Below are 27,242 nucleotides of genomic sequence, written 5' to 3'. Positions count from 1 at the left end.
AACAAGTAGATACAATTTTCACATGCCAAGGTGCTGGCACTGGAATTTAACACATCATTAATGAGGATAGAATCTTGGGAGATTTTAGCTGCCAAAATAAGTCTCTGCTGAGCATTTGGGAACTATTTTTTTTTCCACCTGGGTTTTTGCATCTTGCACTAATATTTGTTTTAAAGGAACTTATTTTGCTGATGGTTATAAAACTTGACAAATATATCTAGGCTTCCTTTTGCTTGCAAAACCAGATGCTTTTAAATTGTAGTGGTAGATGTAAATTAGAAAGAAAAAACACAGATCTGTATTCTATGTGACTTATTATTTTCAAAGATCTTTATTCTAATTAGAATTGTGAAATACCTCGCTATTACAAGAATGCTGTTTTAAAAATGGGCGTAGTATTTGTTTGTTTCACAGTGTCGTGCTTAAACACATGCATGGTGCTATGCCTCTCAATTAAAATGACTACGAATGCAAATCAATATTCTATTTTGCAATTTCGTCTCTTCCAGCTGGATTAGAAATTAATTATTGTGCTTGTTGGGAGAGGAAGTTGTTATGAAACAAAACAAGGATTTGAATTAACTTTTTATTTGCTGCTGGTAAAAACAGTATGCTGAGGACCAAGTTTGGTGGAAAGTAAACATTAAATAGCTGTGAGTAGACATAAATTACTCAATTTAAATATAAAGATGCAAGCTTTTCCAGCACTTCCAGAAGGTTATTACACAAATGCACTTCACGATACGCATTGCTATTTGTATCTGACTTAACTTCTTTCTGTTTGGTGCTCTTGGCTTTACAACATTCAGTTCTGTCCATGTGGGTGATCATTGCAAAAAAAAAAAAAAAAAAAAAAGTACTCGGTGTTTCCTTGTGCCTGTAAGTTAACCAGTGTCAGAGACAAGAAAGGATGTGCGTACCTCAAGGCCTATGTGCTTTTCCTTGCTACAGAGTTTTTGTTGCTTTTGCACAGTATTTTATAGGGAGAACATTTAAGTTCCAAACTGTGGAACCTCTGTAGTTCTGCATGTGCAGTTGATGTGTTATTTAAAATAAAGATTTTAAGATAGTACATGGCTTCAAGCCATTAATCTATTAGCGTATGTCATTAATCTATTACTAATACTGTACTGTACCTGTTGCTAGGAGACTAAGCTTCTGACAAATTTGGCATCATCTGCTGTGAGTACATTTAATCAGCTTATTTCCAAATGTGAGGAAATGAAATGAGTTGAGCATCATGTTTTGTTTTGTAAGTCCATTGACTTCAAGGAAGCGAATTGTGTGCTGAAATTCTACTGTTTTTGGTTTTTCAATGGCAAAACATTCAAAATAGCAGATAACTGTCATTTTAATCTGTGCTTGCTTAGGAGTGTGTTCCAGCTAATCCGTGTCATCTGGCACTACTTACTTTTACCTGTTAAGAAAAATTGCAAGATAAGGCTGACATTTGTCACAGGGAAGGAATAAATAACTTGGCAGCATGGTAAGCAATGGGAAGGGTAACGTTTTGAAATTCTCTCATCCAAACTGTGGGGAAATCTTGTGTTGCGTAGTCAGGAGACAGAGAAGGCCTCTGAGAACTGTCTACCTAATTCAGTAGGTTAAAGTACTTATTCTACCCATCTAAGAAGCCTTTTAAATAAATAGCTGTTACGTTTCATCTAACTCTTAAATGAAAGTTCATAATTCCTTGAATTTCTCACCCTTGTGCCAGGTCAAATTGTACATAATTAAATAACGTTTGCATTTACAATTTGCTGGAGTGAGATTTAACTGTTTTCTAAAAGGGTTAAGGTTTTTCATGAGACTTCACTCGGATAATGTTTTTTAAGCATTTTAGAGCAGGCAGGAACACAATAAGGATCTCTCATGGATAGTTTCTTGCTTTTGTATTTTAGCTTCCTGATCTAAAATGACTTGTTTCATTTAAAAAATAATTGTATGTTGTGTTCCTGCAATTCACATCAGCTTCTGCAATTTGCTGAGTTCTCTTAAGTATTTTAAATTCGATGCTATCTTCTAGTAGGAAATTCCACAAGCTGTTGTGCACAACAAATATATTAACCTTATGTCCTGTTGCTGTTGAGGAAGGTGATCTCCACGATAGTCTTCTTGATAACCTTGCAGTGAGATTTACTGAGGGGCAGTGGAGCTAAGAGCTCCTTGTTCTGCACGCAAGGAGGATATCTGTCCTGTGGTGAGTTACCACAGAAAATTGGGGCAAGGGTACCTATTAGGAGTTTGCCTGTACCATAAGTCTTCTTGCCATACTTTAATGGGCTCAAGGGTAGGAGCTGTTCATCTCTGCCATAAGCCAAATTTGCACAGTACTTGATTCTGCTGCAACGGGAGAATCATGCAATCATCATGCAACCTATGGACTGGTCAGCAGTCCTATGGTTGAGGAAGGATATAGAGAATGGTATACAGACTGTTTTTTCTGTGTCTTATGACCCTTCCCTTCTTCCCACCTTCCATTTTTTCAGTTCTTATGTGTGCTTTTTTTTTTCTTTGTCTCAAGTCCTTCCCTTTATTCATACATCACCAGAAGGCAGATTCTAATCCTAGTTCTAATTGTTGGTGACAACAACCTGCAAATAAATGCAGAAGGTAAGTCTCAGCCTGTGTGAGCCATGTAATCGGCTCTTAGAACCCCCCCCAAAATAGATAGTAAAACCCATCCACATGCATCTAATAGATGTTTGAACACTTAATCAATACAATTATTATTTACATATTAACATGGAAAAAATGAAAATGGCATACTGGATCAGTAATGACATGGTTGTCTGCTTCTTGTGTTGTTGTGGTTACTAAGATGAGGAAGGGTACTATTGAATTATTTTTCCAAGTAGAATTAGTTTTTTTGTTTTGTTTTTTTTCAAGTTACATGGGTTTTCCTGGAAATGCTCATCTGAAAAGCTGTCCATAGCGTAATTTGGCACTGGGAATTAGAGGTTCAGAAATAGCACGATTTCTTGTTAGTGTAGCGCTAACTGAAGATGGGTTGTGTATGGTGATGGCTAGTTAGATGTGGCCAGTAATTCTGCACAGCGTGAAGTTGTAATGTTAGTCTAACACTATTTTAGTTGTGATTTGGTCTTCTGTTGGTAGCATAGAATGGGACAGGACTCTGAGCTGAAACACTCCTCAAAATATGCCTGAAATTAGCATCTAAATAGTCAGGCTTGACTGCAAGCAGTGAGCATGGAAATTTGAGATTTCAGAAACAGAAAAATCCAGGTTCTTAAACCTTGAAGGATGTTCCGTACGTTGAATGACCAGATGGTATCATGGCCAGTAATGCACTGCTATTTTTGGCTTTGGTTCTCTTCAGGACCTATTTGTCTTTGTGATGACCTTTAAAATGCTGTTAAACCTGGACTTGTGCCACTATGTCTAGTAGTTTGTTAACACTTGTTGCTTTCGTACCTCATTATTTTTATTTTTCAGAATTGCAGAGATCTATACTATTTTAAGGTTTTAAGTCAGTCTACTCAATGAGCTATTAGCAAAAGAGGAAGGAGGATGCTTCTCTGGTGTGCATGCTTTTCTTTCCTACATCAGATAATCAAATGACTGAAAATAGTACCGTGCTTCAGGAAGGGGAAGTAGGTTGTTACAACATATTTAATTTTAAAATTATACATTTAACTTTCTGTAACATTAAATCCTTTGTGAAATGGGAATGATTTTTTTTTTTTTTAATTAAAAACACTTCCATCTACTGCTAAGCTTTTAAGTCAGTGGTTGGGGTATTGTCTAAGAGATCTGAATGGAGTTCTCTTCCATGAGTTTCGCCACTTTCCTGTGAACAGTCCACAGAAGATCATAGGTCAGCACTCATTGCACCTCTGCAAAGCCACGAGGGGATGGCTGTGGTCAGTCTGACTTTCAATAACTTCCCTGAACTTGTTTTTATATCTATAGCTTGGTTCAAGCTTTTCAAAATGCCACTGACAATAAATTTAAGGCAAATTGCACCACTAGTGTTAGTCATTCTGTAGCTTTTGTTTCAATTTCTTGATAATCTTCATGCCTTTAGATCTTTTTTTGTCACTTGCTTTTATTTCTAGCTGTTACTAGGTGTGCTGCTCAGTTTGGAAGAGTCACCCTTCAGCTTTTAAAACGTCAGTCTTCATGGTTTTGTTGGAAAGTAGCTGCAAACCAATCAAAAGTGAAATTCTTGTGGAGAAATGTCTGAAGAAAAAAAATTTGGTTCCTCAGAGCCATGCTCCAGTGCCTCTTGAATACTGTTGTCAGAAATAGTCTAAGGTTATGGGTCACATCTCCATTGTCTTAGAGAACGACACACCTCAAAGCCTTTTTTTCTTTTTTTTGAACTTTTATTATATTATTATGGGGAGGTTTGGCAGTTTTGTTTTGTAAACAACTGATTGAAGGTGGACTAAACCTTAAGTAGTGGAAGTTTTCTTTTAGGATTGTTTAGATTCCAGGGTAAATTATACCATATCTTCACTTCTGCAGTCTTCGAAAGTAAAAGTAAAAATACTTAATTCAGGAGTACAGCTTTACCTTCCTTTAATCTTTGCCTTTGCATTCATCTCGCTGGGCCTTTCTTGTCCTCTTTTGTCTTCTTTTTGGTGGCGTAACTCTGGGAGGTGTTCCAACGAACCACTGAAATACATCCAGCTGCAGGGAGACTACCAAGGAGGAGATAACTAGTTAGTCGTGCGCTTCGTGTCACCGTGTTGAAAAGCCTAGGACCTCACTATTGGAAGTAAAGGGGAAGGGTGGGCCTACACTTCTTCACACTGCTGTGGATTTCCTTCGCCCTTCCTCATGTTTGAGCTGAGGATTTTTACAGGAATACTGGTGCATTTGATGAAGCTGGAGTTTTTAACCGATGTGAACAAAAGCCTTGATTATCACAGATTTTTCCCCTGACATGTCTTGTATTTCAAGACTATGCTCTATTTTTAGGGACATCTGTTTTTATGTAAAAGACTTCCTTCTAATCAGCCTACTTTACCAATCCAGTAATGCCATAAGCAGTAAATTAATTGTCCAAGGGGAGGGAGCACTGGAGTGGCAATACGATTCTTTTTTTTTTTTTTTCTTGATCATTGAAGGAAAGGTGCATAAAGGATAAAACATGAATATTAAACACAAGTAAAAGTTTGGTTAAACATGGCTATTTCCTAATGAATGCTGGAAAGTTTTACAGGAAAATTGCTTTGAAAATACAATCAAATGGGTCTTGGCACTGTCTGAAATGTCATTAGTATCTAGGATTGGTTAAGTGTACAATGTAGCTAAAGAAATGATTTTGCTTTATTTTTTCCCTAAGCTTTAGTTCCATTTTTTTTTTTGTCTGTGTTTTTAGTCTAAAAGAATAGCCAAGTGAAAGCCTGACATCACTTCTGGATTTAGTGACAATATTAGAGATTGGTTTATTGTAAGTAAACAAAGAGGGTTTGGGTTATTTTACTTTTCAGAAAAAGAGTATTTCAAAGTATGCTATGGTGGTCTGATAGTACCTGTTTTCTGTGAAGTGTGTTTTCTGTTGGATGTTCTTCTCAAGTCTTGTTGCAGCTCTTGAGAAATCACATGTTGTGGGTAAATAACATTTATATTTGAATAGAGATCGGTAATACTTGGCCTGAAACAACAGATGGAAAACAGAGAGAGAACCTTCTTAGTTTTAAAAAATAGACAGAGGAGGGAGGCAGAACTTCTAAATACTTGAGATTTTAAAGCCCTCTGACAAGCTTGCTGGGTATTGCAAGCTCTCCGTTAGCTCAGAGCATGGAACTGACGGCATATGAGCAACATAATGGCCCAATACAATCTGCGTGTAATCTGGAAACCTGCTGCCCTCGTTATGTTGATGCCTTTTACTTAATGTGACCTGTCTGATTTCCTCAGAAAGGAAAAGATTTTCACCCCTACCACTAACTTTCAAGTGTAAATGCTGCTGACTTCAGTGATCACATTGATCTCTAGTGTTACAGTTGTTTTTTTCTAAAGGATTTTCTATACGTGCATTAAAGACGTATGAATGTTTTTGTAATATAAAAACACAACATCCTGATGATGGAATTTTTCTTATTAACTTACTCTCTTCATACATGCATCATAAAAATTGCAAACTAAGTATTGACATGCAGGAGTTTACTGAATGCATGTAGTAATACTGCTGGAACTGCTTTGGCTGAAGCTGTTCTGGCTTATCCTGTTGTGACCTTCAGTCTTTAGCCTTCCAGCTTTAGTTTAACTTACGCATGCACTGACCTTTGCTATGGAAACGATATAGAAACACAAAAACAACTTGGCTGAGTTTCCTCTGCAAAGCAGTGGGTGGTGTATCAGTATTCTATTACAGAGGAGGGTTTCTAGAGGTCAGTAGTGACAGTGTGCAGTAACTTATTAGTTGTCTGCAGCACAGTGCTTGCTACTCCTGGGAAAGTGTTGCTTTTGTGTCTTTTTTTTTTTTTTTTAGTTATAATTAATATCTTTTTTTTTTTTTTTTTTAGCATGCAGCTCTAAGATTGCATAGTAATGGCATAAGTGCTGGAAGGCATGCATGGAAAAAAGCCCCAGTGCTCAACCAGTAGTTTAAGTTACCCTCTTCCTGTGTGTGAACTGTGACTGAATCTTGGACGGGCTGATATAGTAGCAATTTACCATGTGCATCTTCAGCGTGGTGATGCCGCAGCAGGTTGTAGGTTGTAAAATAGTTCGTTAACTTACATGCCCATGAGCTGTGTAGTGACACTATATTCTTATTTGTATATATCATGGGTTCTCTACCAAGGTAAACTAAAGGTACAGACACCACAGCTTCACTAGGTATTTGAACAAAACAGTATGTATTCTTTCAAGTTAATTATGTAGGTATTTTCATTGAAGAAAAATTAGCATGTTTTTTTAACTTGCAGTTTTGCCGGTGCATTGGATTTCTTGTTTGTTTTTGTTTAATTTGGTATATAGAAAAGTATAGCAAAGTGCCAAAGGTAGTGCTACTATGTGGTGGCTCTTTTTTTTTTTTTTAATATATTATTAATATTTTTATTATTATGTTTATTTTCAAGCTGTAGTAACATAATTTCAGATTTCCATAGAGGTAAGGCTAGCATATTGGTGTGACGTAAATCAATCAGATTGCATTTCAAGACCATCATTCAGAAAATGCACCTGATATCCTGCTGATATATAGCTAATCTGTTGGCAGGGTAGGGAGCTTTTGTGTTTTCTGCTGCTTTCCACATCTCCAACATCTTTTGCAGAATAATGTTTGGAAACCAGGTCCTGTATGTCTTCCATAGCGTATCTGGGAAGGCATAGAGGGTGAACGTTTGCTCTAGCATAATGGAAGCAAAACCATTGTTAGAAACAGCTCTGAGCAATTCAAGTGTGATGTGCAGCCATAGAGCCTTATAGGCAACACCACTGCAACCACTGGCACTGGGTGGGCTTTGCTTCACTGCAGTAAGCTCCCACTGCCTCTGGGCTGCTGTAGAGGACAGGGCCTCCACTGACTGTTGACAGACTGGTGCAGTTCTGTGAGTCAGTCTCAGTCTCTCATTGCTGTTATCTCTAGAACTGTTGTGTACGTATCCATTGCTAAGGATGGGGGAGATAGCGTTAAGTGGAAAGCAGCTTTGTCACAGTGACCCTGTTTGGATGTTACTTAACTTTTTTTAATAGCTCTGGCTTGTAATATATATAATTCCCAGTATGAGAGTGAATGCGTTTAACAAAGTTCACATTCAGGCTGTGTTTCATCATGTTAAGGCAGAATTTTAACTGAGGAAAATGGATGGTGGGGTCACAGTGTTGAGAGTTTTGCAAAAAGTGACTGCTGTAAATGCTAAATGAATATAAGGTCTTAATTTTTCTTTAGATAATTTAAATTATTGAAATTCATAGCTTCCAGAAATACTAATCTGTTATTGGGGAAAAAAAAATATTTTAGAAAGATATTGGAGCCCTGCATTGAGTATAATGGGTGTAGCCATAATTGATGAGAGGCCCCATGTTCCACTTTCTGCAGGATGATAATTAAGGGTAAAAGTTGTGATCTGGTTGTGCTGCTGTAGTTTACAGGTGACTCCTGACAGATGGAGAAAAACCTGAACACTGGTGGTGGTCATGGGAAGTTCATCGTCTCTACTGTAACATCTGTAAATGTCTGAATAGTGCATTTATTTACATGGGTATCAACACAGTCTAGACTGCCTCCACTCAGTGAAGGCTGAGGCATTGGTAGGGTTTTTTCCTAGATTTAGCTCTTTGTGCTGAGAACTCCAATGAGAACAAAACCATTGACATATTTGACAGAACATAAACCTGTGAAATGTAGAAATACACAAATAAATGAAATCATGTAAGAAATTAGTTGGAAATTTATCAATTATAGGGCAGGATATTGTGTTTGATAAAAGCTTCTGTGACTTGTAAAGATTGTCTGGCTTTTTGTGGCAGATATTTTTATTTCATTATACCGAGTGTCTGAAGGGGTAAGGAGTGTTAAAGCCAGGAAGAGATGTGACTTACTGACTGAACATTAAGTCCGTTTTTTCTGCTTGACTATGCACAGGTCAGTTCCACAGAGTAGTTGAGAGTCCACAGGTAGTTGGACTCAAGGGGGAGATGAAGAGAGTTGAACTTTCAGGACAGTTTACTTTAGTGTAACCTTATTTTTAGTCTGCATTTTATGATAAAACTGAACTGAGCTGACTTTTGAAAGCACAACAGCTGGGAAAGGTGCAGGGAGAACTGAAGACAACAGAATCCAGAATTCTTTCCCTTCAATCAGCTATGAAAAGCAGCAAGGTCTCCTTACTGTAGGAATGGTCTTGAGATCACCCAGCCCAGGAAAGTGATAGAAATGCTGAACTGTTTCCTTTCTTTCCCTTCAGTCTCCCACTGTGAAGAACTTGAAGATGGTATGGTCTTAGTGGGGTAGCTTTTAGGACCTTCTTACTCTTTTAAAAAAACAAATGGAAAAACAGAAGAAAAAAAAAAACACCACAGAATTACTTAATAATGCTGTAATTGTAACATACGTAATACATTAGATCTATCAAGCTTTTCTGTCAGCTCTTCAAGATCCATATGTTCTTGCTCAACAGCAGCTATGTGCTGTAGCTTATCTGGAGATTTCTATCTGCAGTATGATGGCTGTAGGAATTTTTAGATTCTGTGTGTGCTGGGGGAAAAGGGGAAGAACGAGCTTCATTTTTTTTTTGTTTTGTTTTTGCTTATGATTAATCACAGTTTTCTCCATCTAGCATGGTCTAGATATTTGCTGTTATGCTTCTCAATCACATTGAACCAAAAATTAATGGACAGGAAATATTGACCACATGGTTGTATCTGGATGGCTTAATTAAATCTAGGTGGAGCATTACATCTTGGACAAAAGCATTCATGTAGATCTATAGCTGAAACTTTGAGAATGGCTCTTTCTTTGACATTACAGACTCTGGGAAACAACATTCCTGTCATTGATTGAGACAAAAGTTCTAATACAAGTGATAGCACAGGTAGGTGTTGTCATGGGTGTAGCTTTAACATAGGAAAGAGGCATTTGTTGGGTGTAGGTAAAACTTCACACCAGTTGTAGCACATCAAGATACACACAGTCTGCAGTGGTGCTTCAGATGTCTTTGTGTGGGTGTGCTTTGTTTTTTGTACTGCTGACTACTGGTGTTGTTATTCTTGTAAGTAGGTTAAATTGACATGGGTTTTTGCATTTTTGTGTGTGTTTTGTGTTTTTTTTTTTATGTGCTAGTTCTGCAAAGAGCTTGGATAATATTGCTGTGCAACCAAGTAACTTTAAAGTCAAAAATATTGATGTGACAAAACCACATTTAAAGAGTGACTGTCTCCCCTCCCTCCATTTGTAACATAAACTGAAATTAAAGTCAGTGAAATATAAATGTGTTACCATTGCTGTTTAGAAATCATGTAACTTGCAGTGTGCATCAGTCTACACAAACTGCACGAATACTGAAGATCAAGTGAGTGTTGTGGATTTGTAAGACCTGTTTTGTAGGTCTCATTTAAAATTGCAGTGGGTAAAGGAAACTTGGGTGTTACTGTCAGTTATATTTTGTTTCCTTAACTCTTCTGGACAACTATGTTAGCAGTGTATAATCATAAAGCTAGCATGTTTTTTTGTTTTTTTTTTTTTTATAGCTAGTTTAATTTATTTATTGAAGCATCAGTGTGTTTCATGCCTAGAATTACTGTTAGCTCAAACAAGAGGCAGTTTTGTGATAGCAGAGTGCATTGGTGGTTAGTCATATTTTAGAAAGGGAAAGATGCACGAGTTAACTTCTTTGGAAAAAAAAAAAAGCAAAACTTGATAATGATTATTTTTTCATAAAGAAAATAATATTACTTGATTTTCTAGCTATGAATCAATTTTTCTTTACCCTAACATAATACATTTACATTCATACGACCCCTTAATAAGCTCACTAAATTGCATTTCATAATAAAAATGTAAATTTAAAAATATTTTCAATAATTCTAGAAACTGTAGGTGTATCTTAATAATATTGCTAATTCTTCTTTGTTTAAAGGCAATATCAGAAATAACATAGTTTTAACATAGTTCTGTAGCTGAAATGATTGGTTGTTTTCCTCTGTCCAGGACTCAAAAAGAATACAGACACATTGATATCCATTTATTCTGGTAAATGTTGCTGATACCTGTTGCTGGAGGACTGGTGTCTGTACTCAGTTTTCTTCAGCATTGAAGAAAACATAAGAGACTGAAGAAGTTTGTAATTTATTATTACTCTTCAATGCAAATACAGAAAAGCTAACTAATATTTTAATACATCTTTCATTTTTTATCAGCTCCTGGGCTACAGTGAGAAGCCTGTAAACTTGCAAATGTTCATCGGCACGGCAGACGATCGCTACTTAAGACCTCATGCATTTTACCAGGTGCACCGAATCACTGGAAAAACAGTTGCTACAGCTAGCCAAGAGATAATAATTGCCAGCACGAAAGTTTTGGAAATACCACTTCTTCCTGAAAATAATATGTCTGCCAGGTACATTGCAACTGTGTAGTTGATATGTGGCTTTTTTCCCCATTTGTACAAATGTGAATGAAATGTCTTGTAAAACAGCTAATTTTCCACATGTATGACTCATGATTAAGCTGGACACAACTCTTTAAACGTGCCAGTATTCAGAAATAAATCCTCAGGTAACATTAGAAGTAGTGAAGTAGAAAGACGAGACAGCTGGTATGATTGATGGGAAGATGGGTGAATGATTCTGGGGTTCTCTTTTCCTGTACAGTCTGTATGTATGTGTGATCCCACAGCTGTAGAATTGCATGGAGGTTATAAATGGCTGGTGGTTTGTGTTTTTTTTTGTTTTTTTCTTATATAACAGGTGACTTTTTTCTGTGAAAGTATAGCCATACAGTTCAACTGCTTGTTTCTTCATTGAATGTGGCCATCTAACTTACCATGTCATTGGCATTTTCCTTATTTTGATTTTTTTTAATATAGTTTTTATTTTTAGCAGTTAGATTCTTCTCATGGTTTAGGTCCTGTCAGATGGAATATACTGAATAATAGTTTAATATCAGTTAGTTTTAGCAACAACTACACTGCTTTTTTCTACCTGGAGAGTCAGTGAACTGAGCGAACTACACTTTTTCTTTATTAATGTAGCATATTTATTTCTAACACATACTTCTGAAGCCAGCTTAGGCTTTCCTGAAGTTACATGCTATAGTAACCACTTGTGTGTTGTTTGATTTAAGTATGCGTGGCTTATATAAATAATCAATAAGCACGTTGAATGATAGCTGGGATGTGATCATTCTCTAGTCCTTCCTAAGCAGTGCTAAATATCATCCTTGAAAATGATATTTACTGTGTTAAACAACTTACTGTGAAGGTTAAACAATGTGCAGTTAAGTGGAATAACAATCTTTTAAAGGTTCAAGAAAGCAGCAACTAGATGTTTGCAAGACAGAACAATGTTTAAAGAGAATACTTGCTGCTATTTCTGACACTAACAGATATGTTATGCTATTTTTAATGTTATTTTAATGCCTCCATTAACATGGGGAAAAAGTGGAATGTTCTCCATTCCTTAGCAGAAAGGCGTACAGAGTATACTTTAGCAACAGTTTGATTCGTTTTCTTCCATTTCTCTTCTAATCCATCCTTTCTCACCTGTCTCCAGTATCGATTGTGCGGGTATTTTGAAACTTCGCAATTCAGATATAGAGCTCCGTAAAGGAGAGACAGATATTGGAAGAAAGAATACCAGAGTGCGGCTTGTGTTCCGTGTTCACATCCCACAACCTAGTGGAAAAGTCTTATCTCTGCAGACTGCTTCCATACCTGTTGAATGCTGTAAGATTGCTTTAACTGTACATAATTTATAGCCATGTTTTCTGCATGTGTCAGTAGTAATGTCATTCTGACAGTATTTAGTGTCAGAATATATGTAACAATTGTGTGACAACCATTTTGTGTAAAGAGCTAAATTATGTAAAAATAGTAATAGTTTTATTTAAAGATGGTACTTGCCAATGGGCAACCCCATTTGCTGTTTGGAGGAACAGCAGTGTTTTAGGTTTTAATCCTAATAACTGCAGTCATGCAGCTAGCAGCTTCAGAAGTTCCTGTATATGAAGGGAGGCAGCCCATGTATCTCAGTGAAAATAAATACTCATTTTAGGAACAAATAATACCATTTCATTTACAGGAGTCTGTACCGTTACTTACCCAACGAACAGCTGAACTTCTGGGGATTTTGTTTTTTAAATGCTGGCAGTAAGGAATCAAAGCATGACCTTAATCTTAATTAGTCCTAGAACTCATTTTATCTATTAAATACTAAAGTAGTTTTTACACCAGTGTTCCTAAATTAAAATTTTAATTTGCTGTAACAGTAGAGACTGTTAGGTTTTGTGACTCCTTTGTGTTTCTTTTCTATAATTATATAATTTCAACATAATTCTGAAAACAAAGATAAATGCACAACTATGATTTATATGTGGTTGTTTTACTCTCACCTGTGATTCTTCAATTTAGGATCATAAAAGCAGTATTACTATGGTTAAAATGATGGATTATTTTCCTCTTTTTCATTTTTAAAGCTCAGCGATCTGCTCAAGAACTTCCTCAGATTGAGAAATACAGCATCAGTAGTTGCTCAGTAAATGGAGGCCATGAAATGGTAGTGACAGGATCCAATTTTCTTCCAGAATCAAAAATTATATTTTTTGAAAAAGGACAAGGTAAATCTCCTTTTCTTTAATTTTTTTTCTTCTTAAGAACAAAACCAAAACCACTACTTGAGCTTGACTTTATATGTGTTCTTCATCTCTTTTATCACTTTTGAAATGGTTCTGGATTAATTTCAAACATCAAAGAACTCCAGAAGAGAGCTTAGTTTTGTGTTTTTCTCTGGAGAACTAGTTTTGTTTAAAATACTAAAAACGTCTGTTCTTCAGGTACAAAGTACTGACCAGGCAGTTATGGAAGTATGCCTGTCAGTAAAGTTACTGTTCACGTTATGAAAAGCTCTAAAACTTGGATAGCCTAGGAAGATTGTCAAAACACAGACATTTATCTGTTCTCATTGTTTTTCCCTGAACTGCAACATAACACACAACTTCCCTTGTGTTTCTGTTCTGCTTTTAGGTTATCATTTTAACCATGACACTCCTTTGCAGCTAAAAAAAATCATTTGAAAGCTCTAAGTAATACCGTGGGGGGATAGCTTAAGTCATTAGAAAAGAGCAGTGCTAGACTTGGGGAAGGAACAGAGTAGGGGATGTCAAAGGAATTGGCGTTTTAGAATAGACAGTTTTTGGAGCGCACAGTACTTTGTTTTGATTTCTGTGAAAGTTTAATGCTGGGGGGCATGGAGAGTGTGTGACATTATTCTCACTGAAGTATGTAATACCTGTGACAAACCTGAACTATTTTGCTTTGAGGCATTGGTTGCAATCAAAGCTTTTTCGAAGGCATTTGCTTCGTCCTTCTGTTACTTCAAGTTGAAAAGTTTAAAACACATCCATTCCTATAGAATAAAGCAGTGGATAATTGCTGTTCTAGTTAAAAACTTCACACAGCCTGTTAGTAAAATCTAATTTCTTACGCAAATTGAAAATATATGGCTCTTAGAGTTGTATTTTAAGGGGTGATTAAGTTTTCGGTGGTTGCATCACCAACATACAAGTTCAGTTCTCTGTAATCTCAAAATCCCAAATAGGTAGAAAACTTAGTAAATGCAAAATTACTAACAATACCTGTATCACAAGAATAGCACTATATCAAAGTCAATAATTAGTACAAAAGCATTGCTTTTTATCTAGGTAAACCTTTTTCTTCACAGTTTTGTCTTTTTCCAAAAACAAATGCCATTTTCATCATTATGCAAAATTAAATTGGTATGCAACTACATAAACTATAAATTTTAACACCCCAAAGCCCTATGAAAATATTTTTGTTTTGTGATGTACACAGGTGTACATATATGCAACTTACTTAAAGATGTTCTGTTATCCATCATTCCTTCCTGGTTCTGTAGCAGTTCTGGATACGTGCTGTGATCTTAATGCTTCTTCTCTAAACTGGTATCCATGAAAAATAGTTGAAAGTTTAGGATTAGCTGTCCTGATCCAGGAACTTCCTTTTCTTCTCTGATTTTTCCTTTAATATGTAGAACTTAACATTTCAGCAACTTAAATTATTGCTACTGGAACTTGAATACCTGATTTCAACTTTTAAGGAAAGAGTAGCAAAAGTAAATCATTAAAAGGAAAAGTTTGCAGCTAAGTCCAATTCCTCTACATCTTATCTTTTCCTTAAATATTTAAGTAAAAATGTGGTGTTAATTTTAATTAGCAAATACAATATAAAGTGTTTTTTCCTACATTATATTTTGACACCCAATGTTTAAAGCTGCATTTTTAAGCCCCTTTAAAGAAATACTTCTGCTAGACAGTAGGTTTCTTGATAACCTGCACTAAACCCAATAACAGAGAATCAAGCCTTAGGTTATGCTAGGTGAGAGCAGGGAGAGGTTCACCAAAGTGAACTTCGCTCACAACACAGGTAACTTGCCCTGTAGTTGAATTGTAGGGTCTTTTAGTTCAGGGGCGGGTGTTTGTCTTAAATACATAACCTTTGGATATGTACATGAAGATACAGGTTAAGTCACTATGTGAAAGAGAATATATACTGTAAGTCTTCAGCATGTTTGTTTCAATAATCATGTTAGAAGTTCCAAAACATTTTTAAAAGAAAGTTTAAGAAAAATAGGGAAAAAACACTCCCAGCCACTTAGAGTACACACTGCCTACTCTAGAACTAGATTTAACTGTCAGTAATCAGCAGGAGTTCTTTCAAAATGCAGGATCCTGCACAACACCCAGCTTCACAATGTCTGTAGCGTTGAAACTCTGAAAGCATCCTTGTACTTGCAGTCTGTTTACAATATGCCTGTCAGCTGTATCTCTCCCTGAATTGCCTCTTTATGACTAAAACTAAATGCAGTTTTAGATTAAGTATTTAAGGATTTTAGAAAATGCTTTTTGCTTGAATTATTTGTAAATTTCTCTCAACAGATGGAAGACCTCAGTGGGAGGTAGAAGGGAAAATAATCAGGGAAAAGTGTCAAGGGGTGAGACACTTACTTTCTCTTCTTTTAGAAATCTTTGTTTTCAAATGAGAATACTCAATTTTCATTGTTGTTCTGAAATTTAGAATTCATTTAGTGAAGTAGATCACTGGCTGATCCAGACAGACAACTGGAGACTTCTAAATTGGCTTACTACTATAAAGTACTTATTAAGATAATGCGTTGAAAGAATTGGAAGTAGTATGCATGCTGTGAAAGCATTGAAAAAATAAATTCAGATTTAACTAAAAGAAATCTGAAGATAATTTTTCTAAGATAACAAATAATTTCCGGCGCATTCGAATTTTTCTTGCCAGTTTAATGATCTGAATTGCAGTTCTTTGACTCCTAGAGTGTTTTATGCTCTGGCAGATAAACAAAGCATCCTTTAGATGTGTCTTGTTAATTTCAAGTGTTGCCTTCAGAACACTTGTGTTTAAGAAAGAAAAAAGTCTCTAAATAACAGTTTGCTTATAGTGCTATTTTGTTATGTAATATATGCATATACTTTTAAGTGTATATTCTGGAATAGCAGTTTGCTTTAGTTTTGTAATAAAACTGTTTTAACTCTTCTGTAATTAATAGCAGTTTCATTTGCATTTAATATGTAAAGCTTTTTCATTTCAACTTTCATATAGGCAAACATCATACTTGAAGTTCCTCCATACCATAACAAAACTATTACAGCTGCAGTTCAGGTGCAGTTTTATCTCTGCAATGGCAAGAGGAAAAAAAGCCAATCTCAACGTTTTACTTATACACCAGGTATTAAAAAACCAAAAGCTGCATTCTATTTTGCCATGTAAAATAGACATTTGAAAGTGTATCAGTCAGTCTCATACTTTTTAAAGATAGATAAGACTAGATTTGAACAGTTTGTAAAACACCTTAAACTCATCTAATTATGAAGCTGAAGTTTAGGATATTAAGCTACAGTGCTACGCGTACAGCAAGGCGTTTCTTTGTTATATTTTTTACAGAATAATTTGCATTTTACCAGTCTTTGAAAATGATAGTGAATCTTGGAATTTGCTCTTCTAAATACCCACAGTGATGGTAGTGAGATAACAGAATATGCATTTTTATGCATGTGTTAGGCATTTTTTTCTTCCTTAGATATTCCAAAAAGCTACTTTATATGCAAGGAAGAAAAAAAAAAAAAAGTCGTCTGGACATGTTGCAGTATATTCAGAGAAAATAGCTTGGAACATAGCCAGGACTGAAAAATGGTACCTACTTCAGTTAAAAAGTTTTAATCCCTTCCATTTAGCACAAGAAGTGCTCCTAGTCACTACTATCTAGATACAAAATACCTACTTCTTTGCCTGCCACTTTCTTTCTATTAAGAAATTCATGCCCACTTAGAGTAGTCAGTTCACTTGGTGCTAATGATGGAGCTAGATCTTCTAGGACTATTTGGAGTACTTGAGGACAGATAGCTGAAGGAATCTTTAAAGTCAGATATAAATATTAAGACAAACTTCTTGAAGCTAATTTATATAGTGGCAAGGAAAGCTTCTATTAGTTTCTACAGTTTAAAATAAGTTTTGCTTGCTTGTTGTGCTCTAAAAATACTTCATGCATAATTTGAGTAATGTTACTTAGGTTTGTGGTACACTAAGTATTCATTTATGCGTTACCAAATTTGTGATGTTTTTCAGCAGTTATTCTTACAAATATCAGCTCCTCATACAATTAAAAGAAGAATCTTAAGTGATACTTTTGTATGAAAAATCCATATTTAAGTGGTGGAATGAAGTAATGAAACTTACCGCTTAAATAAGAAGTTATTTTACTTACAACTGCAGCTGTTACTGCACAAACCCTTTAAAAATCAATTTTTTTTTTTTATAACACTTTTAACATGTACTGTTTAAAATAGAAATCAAGCCATTAAGAATGTTAGCATTTTTCTACTATTTACGCTTAAAATCAGTATTTTAATGAGCCTGCCTTTGGCTTCAAAAAACAAGTCCTGTAACAAAGCGTACCTATTTAGAACAGTTGCCATCACTGAAATTAGAGAATATACTTAAAGAGCTGCCCTAAGAAAAACAACACACACTACTCAGACTAATGGAACTGAGTTGCCAAAGGTCAGCAGTCATCTTGATCAAAGGCTAATGAAAGTTTGAAATGTGGATTAAAAAAAGTCATTCACCTTTTCCTAGTGCCTGATACTGCACTCACCTGCCTGTTTTCAGTGGAGCCCAGCAACAGTCCCCACAACACATACCTTTGATGAGCGGATCCTTCAGATGTACTGGACTTTCTCTTTCTTGCAACTTTTTTTGAATTGCAGATGTCTTTAAGAACCATACGCTGCATAGCAGGATAGTTTAGAAGGGAAGAGACCTGCCTTTAAATAATGCTAGAAGGATTCTTCTCCCTTTATATACCTGTAATGCTGACCCTTTAAAGTCCAAAAAAAAAGAAAGCAGAGCAAGAGGAAAAGGGAAATTAGGACAAGGGCAGTAATGATGCTATTCTGGCTGTTGAACAGTTATTAGTGTGCATTTATCACAGGATACAAATGAGGTGGAATTGTAACATGCTGTTTTACTTTTTCTAGTTATAATGAAGCAAGAGCACAGAGACGAGGTGGATTTGTCTGCCATTCCCTCTTTGGCCCTGCCTCACACAAGCAACGTCCAGGGCCTACATCCTATCCGAACTCAGTTGCCTTCACCAGACCAAGGGCATCCTCATGACAATTTACTGTCTACATCACCCAGGAGCCTTGTATGTCCAGTTCAGCCACCGTACACAGCAATGGTGACCTCTGCAGTGTCCCACCTGTCGCATATGCAAGGTAGAAACCTTAGTCCGAGTGAGGAGTGTCACGTTTTGCCCCCTGCTGTGGTTCAGTCTTTTCAGGTAACATCAGCACCTCCTGTGAGGCCTTCCTACCAGCCTATGCAGTCTAATGATGTATACAATGGACAGTCTGGTCTTCCCATGAACTCTGCCTCCAGCCAAGGATTTGATGCTATTTCATTTCAGCAGGACACAGCTGTACCTCATTTGATAAACCTTAGCTGCCAAGCTCTACCACCAATGCCGTTCCACTCTTCAAATCCAGGTTCTGTGTCAACATCAAGTACCGCAGGGCACCCGCTAGCACACTCAGCCCATTCGGGACAGTCATCTTCGCACCTACCATCAATGGGATACCACTGCCCGAGTGCTGGGCAAGGCTCCATCCCTTCTGCAATGAGTCGCTCCCTTGGGCAGTCTTCTCCCCAGCTGCAGCAAGTCCCGTACCATCCTACAAACCCAGCATCTGCTTCATCCCCATCCCCAACAGCTTCCCACCCTATGGTCCATTCACCGCTGTCTGGACCTTCTTCACCCCAGCTACAGCCTATGCCTTATCAATCTCCTAGCTCAGGACCTGCCTCATCTCCCCCGCCAACCACTGTAAGTCACTCGGGACAGCACTCCCCTCAAGCACACAGTCCTGCACTGGGAGGTCTTAATGCAGCTTCATCCCTAGTACACCATACCGTATGCGATTCATCTCCATTTTCACCAGATGGGGCAGCTATTAACATTAAACCAGAACCTGAAGATCGAGAATTGAATTTTCAAACGATAGGACTACAAGACATCACACTGGATGATGGTAAGCAGATCTAATATTTTAATACTGGGATATAATTACATTAAACCAGCAGGTGTGGGGGAGGGCTGTTTAACTTAGACCACTCTTTACAAGAGTAAATTTGTACTATCAAAATGGAGTCATTTTTGTGCCTAAAGCAATGACTTATTTAAAATTAATTATATCAGCTGTAGTTATACAGTTCAAGTACTTTAGTCTAGTTTGCTAGACTTTGGTTTTAGTCATAAAACAGGGCCAGAGGATTAACTCATACATACTGACACCTTATGTACAAGGAATTAATTTGAAGCCTCTTCTGATTGTCTTACTGGTATGTTTCAGTGAAAGTCCTAACAATGTCTGAGTTGCATAACTGTAGTTTGGAGTCTTGTTTCATGGGGTTGTCCCAGTTTTGACGGACAACCTGCTTCACTGAAAATGTAGCACATGCATTTTGGCACTGTCCTAGTCTCTTCATAGGCATTCTGTAGAAATGCTGTTGTCATTCAGCACCTCTGCTCACAGTAGCTGTATGCTTTTTCCTTACCACTTTGGCTACATTTTTTTTTTTTTTTTTGAGAATTCACTTGCTTACCATAAACAAGGACCATGGTGGAAGACATTCTAATGCTTGAGGCCAGACTACAAAGTCCTCTACTTTAGATACTTGCACAATGTTAAGTTAAAAAACTTCTCCAACCAAGTGGAAAGTAAGAGAGAGCAGCTCCTAAGCATCAGACTATTTTAGGCATAGATGAGAAGCCATTTAAAGAACATGTCAGACTAAAATAACTGAAAGAACAGAAGGCCTGACCTTCAGAGGTGCTTGATATTGATGATGGAAATCTTACTAGTATCTTTTTTCTACAGTAGTCATAACTGTAATTTTTGTCCTTTGTAATTATTGCATCAGCAGTAACAATGCCATAAAGATTTAAGCATAGGTCATCTGTTAAATATCCTGATCAGTCCCAGTTCCTTGCCTAAACGGAACTTTGCTATTGTAACCTCCAGTTGGTAGTAAGAAAGTTTAGTAGGAAATGCCGTTAGGACAAAGCATACTGGAAAGAAAATGAGAGAAAGTGATAATATAGTTGGGCTTTCAGTTAAGTGGCCACCCTAGTTAAATAATACTCTGGTTTTAGAAACACTGCACAATCAACCAACTTTCCTTAATCTAGAAAAGAATGAAGAGACTGATCCTTTCAAGGACTTGGCTGAGGGAAGAAGAAGAAGGCTGGAAGGCTTTATGAAACAGAATGCCTAAAAAAAAAAATATCTATCTATCTATCTATCTACTTTTATGCTTTAGGAGTGAGAAAGAAATCTTAAAGTTTGAAAAAAAAAAAAAAAAGTCATGGTAGAAGCTGTCTTTTTCTCATCCTGCTTCCCTTCACACCCACCAAAAAGATACAGGAATAAAAAATTAAACCCAAAAAAATAAATACTGTAGTTAAATTTAACACAACCTAAGTAGAAGTGTTTTGCATTTATGAGTGGTCCAGCAGTTTGTCTGTACCTGTTTGGGAGTTAGAAGGAATGCACAGCAAAGAAGAGAGCCAGATTTTTTTCTTTTTCCTATAGCATAAATACTAGCTGATTTTAGAAATATAAATAAATATAATGAAGCATATAATAATCTAATCTATTTATATATTATTATATATATAATGAAATTACTGAATTGTTTCTGTTCTGACAAACATATTTTATACTTTGAATCACAGGAAAAGTTGAAAGAGATACCTTATAAAAGGCTGACCACTTGCTAATACTTCAGATGATTCGTGACCACAGCTTTAATAATTGTTACTTCTTAAATAACGCTAGTTGGAGAATTTTAAAGCTCTGATAACTGGCGATTAAATGATACATTTCCTATATGGAAACAGAACTTGGTTTTAATACTAAACAAGTACTTGGCAGCAGCTATACATTTACAGGCACTGAGCTTACATTCATTTCATTTTTAATATTACTGCCATACAGTGATTGATTTATTCAGTATTAGGATTCAAAGAAACAGAAAAACTTTTTTTTTTTTAATTTTTCATTTCCAACCTCAAAATTTAAATTAGATGTCTAGCCTGAAACCTGCTGTCTGAAAAATCTTGAAGTTCATAGTGCAAAGGAACAAGCTGCTCAATACTCTCAACATGAATAAATACTTCCTCTGCTTAATCAGTTTTAAATTAGAAAACATGTTTAGACAGGAACACTCCTTTTGTAATGTATCTAATATATTACTGTGGTTTATAAGATAATTTGAAAAATTTGCTTTTGTTTATAATTGAATTTTTGTTTCCATACAGATAGAGCTAGACACAAATTGTGAATGAATTACTCTAATGTTATAAGAACTATGGAAAAAAAAAATCCAAACAAAAATGCATACGTAGATAAATATTGATATGATATGTTCTCCCAAGTAATTTATCAAACCTGAAAGCTATATTTAGCTGGAAAACAGGTTTTTAAAGGTTACCAACTTAAGGCAAATAAACTGCTCTCAAAATAATAGTAAGGGAAAACCAATTAAAATTTTTTTTAAAATCACATCTGGATTAGAGTTGTTAAATGTTGAATAATATTTAAGTCAGGAGGTTAAAACAGAAAACAACACCCTGACAGCGTAAGTATTCTTTCTTTTAGTAGTGTGCAGGATTTCAAAATTAGCATAGTAGATACTTTATTTGCCAAGAAAATATTTGAACAAAAATTCAAGTGCAGTACAGAAGTGCTACTTCTAATTGCTTAGCTAGACAGAGTATGATTATTAAAAAAAAAAAAGCATAATAAAGTAGCTAGTAGTTATACATCAATTCTGTTAAACAAGACTCCCAAAAGTGGATTTCAGTGCCTCTTCAGCCAACATTCAGGTTTTTTCTTCAAACTCTGACTCTCCTCCCCACAAATCTGAAACTTAATGTAGAACTACAATGCCACTTCATCAGCACTCAAACCAAGAGCATCTGGATTAGTCTTGATCCAGCATCTACTGGAAGGTGTAACCCATCTGGATTCATCATTTACAGTTCCTGCAAAGTCAGATATGCTTGGTAATGACCAGAATGGGGTGACTGTTAAAATCTTGTTTTATTCCCTTGCCCAACATGTAGTAGTGCAAGTTGGGCTCTGTTTGGACTACGAGTGACAAAAGATATTGCAGAATTTAAAGGCAGATCCTTTACTTGTACATCTGCAGAAATTACACTGAATTTCATTTTTCCCCTACTGAAACTTGGGTAGTTTTTTTTCCTCATTTTTGAACGGGATCTAATTGATGTTTTACCATTTCCTGATCCCTTCCTTGTATTTGCTTGTGTGTATAGTGCAATTCCTCTTCCCCACAATCCTTTCTCCCCCCACTTAACGAAACAAGAAATCAAAGTGCATAAGGGCATCTAGATATGGAATTAGAATAACATTACAGAAAATGTGTGAAATGTAACACAAATTCAAAGTAATTTGTAGTGTATGTTACCACTTAAAAGACATTCTGAAAACCAGTACTTTTTTCTGCTTAGGACTTTCCAGTAGTCAATCTGCACAGGTGGAGAAACTTCTGGACTGGAACTGCGTAAAAGCAGCTTCCTACTCTTTCCTTTCTCTTCCTCCTCACCCAGTCTCTCCCATGTTGGACCTTGGTTTTCCCTTAACAGCTTTCACCAAGTCTGTCTTCTGCACATCTTCCCAGGCTAACTGTTCCCCGTACAGATAGCAGAATAATTAGGGCCACACGCCTAAATAAGAAGGCTAACATGACAACCAGGCAGCCGGTCACTTCCTGTATCCATCATCCATCCGTACCATGCTATGTTGTGTACTCATCTAACGAAGGTCCCATTCCTTCACAACTTGGAAAAGTCAGTCAGTTAGGCTCTGTCTTGTCGTATGATGAGGCCCTGTTGATTTTATTCACTGTTTTTAAGAAGTGCTCCTAGTGTGGCAGTTTGCCTATCCCACTGTCAAGTTTTAAATCTGAAGCTATTCTAATACTATTGATCTAAAACTTAGGCTTTTGTGTTTTTTTGCAGTTTAGGTGTGAGCTTACCTTGGATTTCACGGCTTTCTAAAAAGTGATGAGATTTCTGTATTTAACCATTTTCAAGGTATTATGTTAGGCTATATTCAGCAAATCAGGATGACCTTCTGCTAATCCTCTTACATTTTGTTGCTCATTGCATCTCCATTACATAAAGCCAGAGATTAGAAAATTCAGTATGTGGATTTATTATAAATCATAACTAGAAATCCTCTAACAGTTCTGTGTACATAAAGCAGCAAGTCTGCTTTGTCAGGCGCATTCCACATAGAATTCTAAGCCACTTGCATTCATTCATTTTAATAGTTCTGTGATAACTCTTCAGTGGATAAGTTCTCTTGCTTGGAAGCTCAGAAATTATTCTGATCTTTACTAGAAAATCTGTGGATCTTTACAGGCATCTTTTTACTTTAGCTTCATCTTAACTTAGCATCACTACTCGTATCCTATTAACAGTAACTAATAAGAAAGTTTTTACTGAATGACTGTATTTTCTATTTCTATGTATTTAAAATTTTCAAATTAATAAGTTGTTCTTAATTAAGACAACTTCCTGCCAAGTAAAGCATTGAAGGTCAACAGACACTAATATTAAATGCCAGAACAAAATGGTGCATCTTGCAACATACCTGGCATGGATTTCTGCAGCAAGAACTCCAGCCTGCATTGTACACTGAACTCAGAATATTCCTGATTTTAAAAGGCATTCAGAAAATGGCACTGCTGTGAATTGTTTAATAAGGTTGTGTTTAAACTCCCATCTTTCTTAGTATTCTGTATCTTAAGTATATATTATCAAGTATACAGGCTTTGCAATAAAAAGCAATATACAATTCCTACTCTTCCCATAAGCTTTATGGGCTCCTGCAGTGACATCTGAGGTGTCACCATTGAGTAAGGTGATAAGGCAAAACCTGACATGTATTGGACAATAATAGCACTCTGCTTTTAGGATTGGGTGTTATGAATAAAATAGAGAACAATCCAGACGCTAAGCAGTAGATTCAAGGGATGAGGTTGGAATAGTAATTAAAAGTGAAAAGGATGTTATCATCCAGGGTTGTTAGCAGTTAAAGGATGTTATGTGGATTCTAGTGGATTCGTTCATAAGATTGAGGCCAGGAAGGCGTCTTTTGAGAAGATCAGTTATAGGCTGCTGATGTGTTAAGAACTTTGCACAAATCCTCAGATCTCTGTGACCAGCTAATGTATGAATCCTCCTGTTTGTCTCTGAGAGCTGCAAAACACCTCATATCTATTTCCAGTTAAGTACACCTAGTTGTACTGCCACAAGAAGATTCCCATTTAAGAATTTGGACAGGTTAGAAACTCATTTTGGAAATGCAACTGTTATGTCTACATCATGGTGCAGATACTACCACTAGGAGCAGAGCTGAAAGGAGTTAGGCACGTCATCACAACACTGGCAGAAATACGCTTAGACACTTCTGCACTGCTTTCCACAGCCCAGCATGTGGCCTCCAGCTCCAGGATTCACGCCTAATGCTTACTATGTTAAACTGTTTAAATTCATTTATTTTCTTGCTTGAAAGAAGGGGTAGCGATGTGACTTACATAAGGTGGCTTCACTACAATATATAAATGCAGAGTGTGACATCATAGCCATGACATGGACAGATTTTTGTTACTGTACAGAGCAACTTACAGCTTGTGCTGTGACTGCAGCACACACACACTGTCTCTACTAGCTGTAAACATACGCCCATGAAAACTATGCTTCTAACATTTCATACATCCTTTTTTTTTGTTTTTTAAAAAATAAAAAGTAATTTTTAGTAAAGTTGGTGTAAACCCAAAACTTCTAAAATAAGTACATCTTATGGCTTGAAGTAGTAACTTGCAAGGCCACTCATCGTGTCCTTGAGGGTTTGCCATTGCAAACATGGCCTTCCATTTGCCTATTTTTGATCACCAACCCCTAGAGTCACAGCTGGCTGCTCCACAGCAGAGAAGACTGAGGGTTAATTATAGCCTGGCAGCTGCTGCTTTTTTTTTTTTTTTTAAACAGGAAAGTTGACACTGTACTTCTTGCTGGTTCTGCAGAGTCAAAACCAGGCTAAGTACATGTACGTGGTGCTAACGGTGATGTAGCTGCAGGGCTTCTCAATATAAATGCAGCTGATAGAACTCAATCCAGAGTTGATAAAAGAAGGCCTATATGCAAGGAAGCATGTGCTGCAGTCTGTCCCTAATGCTATTTGAGGTTTACTGATCCTTGTTACATCTGTAAATACAATAATTCAGTCTGCTGTCATCCAAAACACAAGTTCCTAGCTGGATGCAGCACTACCACCAAGCCTTGACTGTTGGTACAGCCTGCCAGACACTTTCATCAGATATGAAAAACCCACTCTGGCTCTAACAGCATCACAAACAATGTGCATTCTAGTATAGTTTGGGGGATCCACTGTTCTAGAAATAGCACGTCTTCTAGGTTAAGGCTAGCTGCCTACGTCTTACTCAGCTCATAGCAGTAAAGGATATACAGGCTTTTAATTTGATAGTGCTAAAACAAAACAAAATAAACTAAGATGCTTGAAGAGATCCTGAAAACCAAATGGTAGAAATCCTTTAACTTTTTGATCTGCCTGGAGCCTATTACAGAGCTACAATTTTTCATTGCTTTACAGCTCTGACCCAAGTCTGGTACAGCTAATGGAAATGGGGGGGGGGGGGGAGGGCAGAATTTTCTCAGCTGTTTATGAAATGATAAGGTAGAAAGATATTTTTAATGTATGGTTATTTGGTACCTCAAGTTCTATCCAACTTCACTGCTCATATACAAAACCCTTACGCTGTATTACCCACTTATAAAGGCTGTCGCTTTATTTACCACGTTTCACAAACAACAACTATTGTGCCCAAGGCACGTGCATGCTTCATTCCAGCAGGTGCTGGCAGGAGACCTGTTACACATGCTACATACAACATACAGTGTCAGGAATTCGTAACAGTGAAAATTCAATACTGTCACCAGCTTTGTAACTCAAATAACTCACAGTCCCTCTATGTATGAAATTAATTGGGAAAAATTTAATCATATTTCTCCACTAGTGACAGATAATCTTTACTGTATAAATGATGCTGACGTGATGCAGACACTTGCTTAAAAGGGGCAATTAATTCCATTGTTTGCTTTGGAGGCTCTCACTGTGATTGTTGTCTGCATCTTTGAAAGCCTGAGCTTTAAAGAACACCGTGAAAAAGTTAATTTGTCTCATCCCCAGGTAGTTTTCTGCCTGGCTCCCTGGATTCGATGTGTATTTAAATGTCACTTTCCTGCTGGTTCTACCAGCTGGTGAGAAAATGCTCTTTTCTTAATCTCCTATTATTTGAGAAGAACTAATGAAGAGTGAGCTTTTCTCAAGAGTTTGTCCTTCATCTGCTCCTTTCCTTCAAAATGGCAGTGGATATTTCTTTGAAACACAGCTAATGCCTTCCACTTCCACATGCAACTTTATGCTTTAAACAATTAAGCTTGACAAGTCATCCAAAGAAGTAATTTGAACTGCTTGAATTTCAGGATGGAATGAGAATAAACTTCATTCTCCCTGGAGTCCTCCCTGAGCACTGCTTAGAAATCATGCTGGCAAAACAGCTGTGTGGTTCTATCCAGAAGGCACAGTTTAGACAGTTTTTGTAGCAGCTTCGTTAATTGTATTAAAGGCCCATTTACAAAAATGTGTGGCTCCATCTTAGACAGAAAAGGAAAAAAAAGGTATCCTGGTATAATTTCTGCGTAGTCACTAATCACAGCTGCATAAATACACTCTTGTTGGTTAAATTAATAAATACACCATTCTACATTCATTTTTCCCCTAGGAACAGGTTCAGTGAAGAACAGTTCTCTTCTTCCTCCTTGATTTCTCACAGTGCCTCTGACAGAGCCACCTACACCAAGATAATGCTTTGTTTTCCCACACTGCA

At 36.6% G+C, this 27,242-nt stretch overlaps 1 protein-coding gene across 2 annotated transcripts in view; it reads left to right on the top strand.

Moving 5' to 3' along the window:
* The window catches only part of NFATC3 (nuclear factor of activated T cells 3), a 66,189-nt gene that overhangs the window by 26,247 nt on the left and 12,700 nt on the right, over positions 1-27,242 (top strand). For both annotated transcript variants that reach the window (XM_068693607.1, XM_068693606.1), the window contains exons 4-9: positions 10,840-11,039; positions 12,193-12,365; positions 13,115-13,255; positions 15,593-15,648; positions 16,284-16,410; positions 18,218-19,270. In XM_068693607.1, coding sequence (XP_068549708.1) covers positions 10,840-11,039; positions 12,193-12,365; positions 13,115-13,255; positions 15,593-15,648; positions 16,284-16,410; positions 18,218-19,270 — 1,750 coding nt within the window. The remainder of the gene's footprint in view (positions 1-10,839; positions 11,040-12,192; positions 12,366-13,114; positions 13,256-15,592; positions 15,649-16,283; positions 16,411-18,217; positions 19,271-27,242) is intronic.

Source organism: Anas acuta, chromosome 10 (genome assembly GCF_963932015.1).
Source record: "Anas acuta chromosome 10, bAnaAcu1.1, whole genome shotgun sequence".
Lineage (NCBI taxonomy): Eukaryota > Metazoa > Chordata > Aves > Anseriformes > Anatidae > Anas > Anas acuta.
Note: the sequence above shows the minus strand (reverse complement) of the source record. Positions and strands in the feature narration are given on the sequence as shown.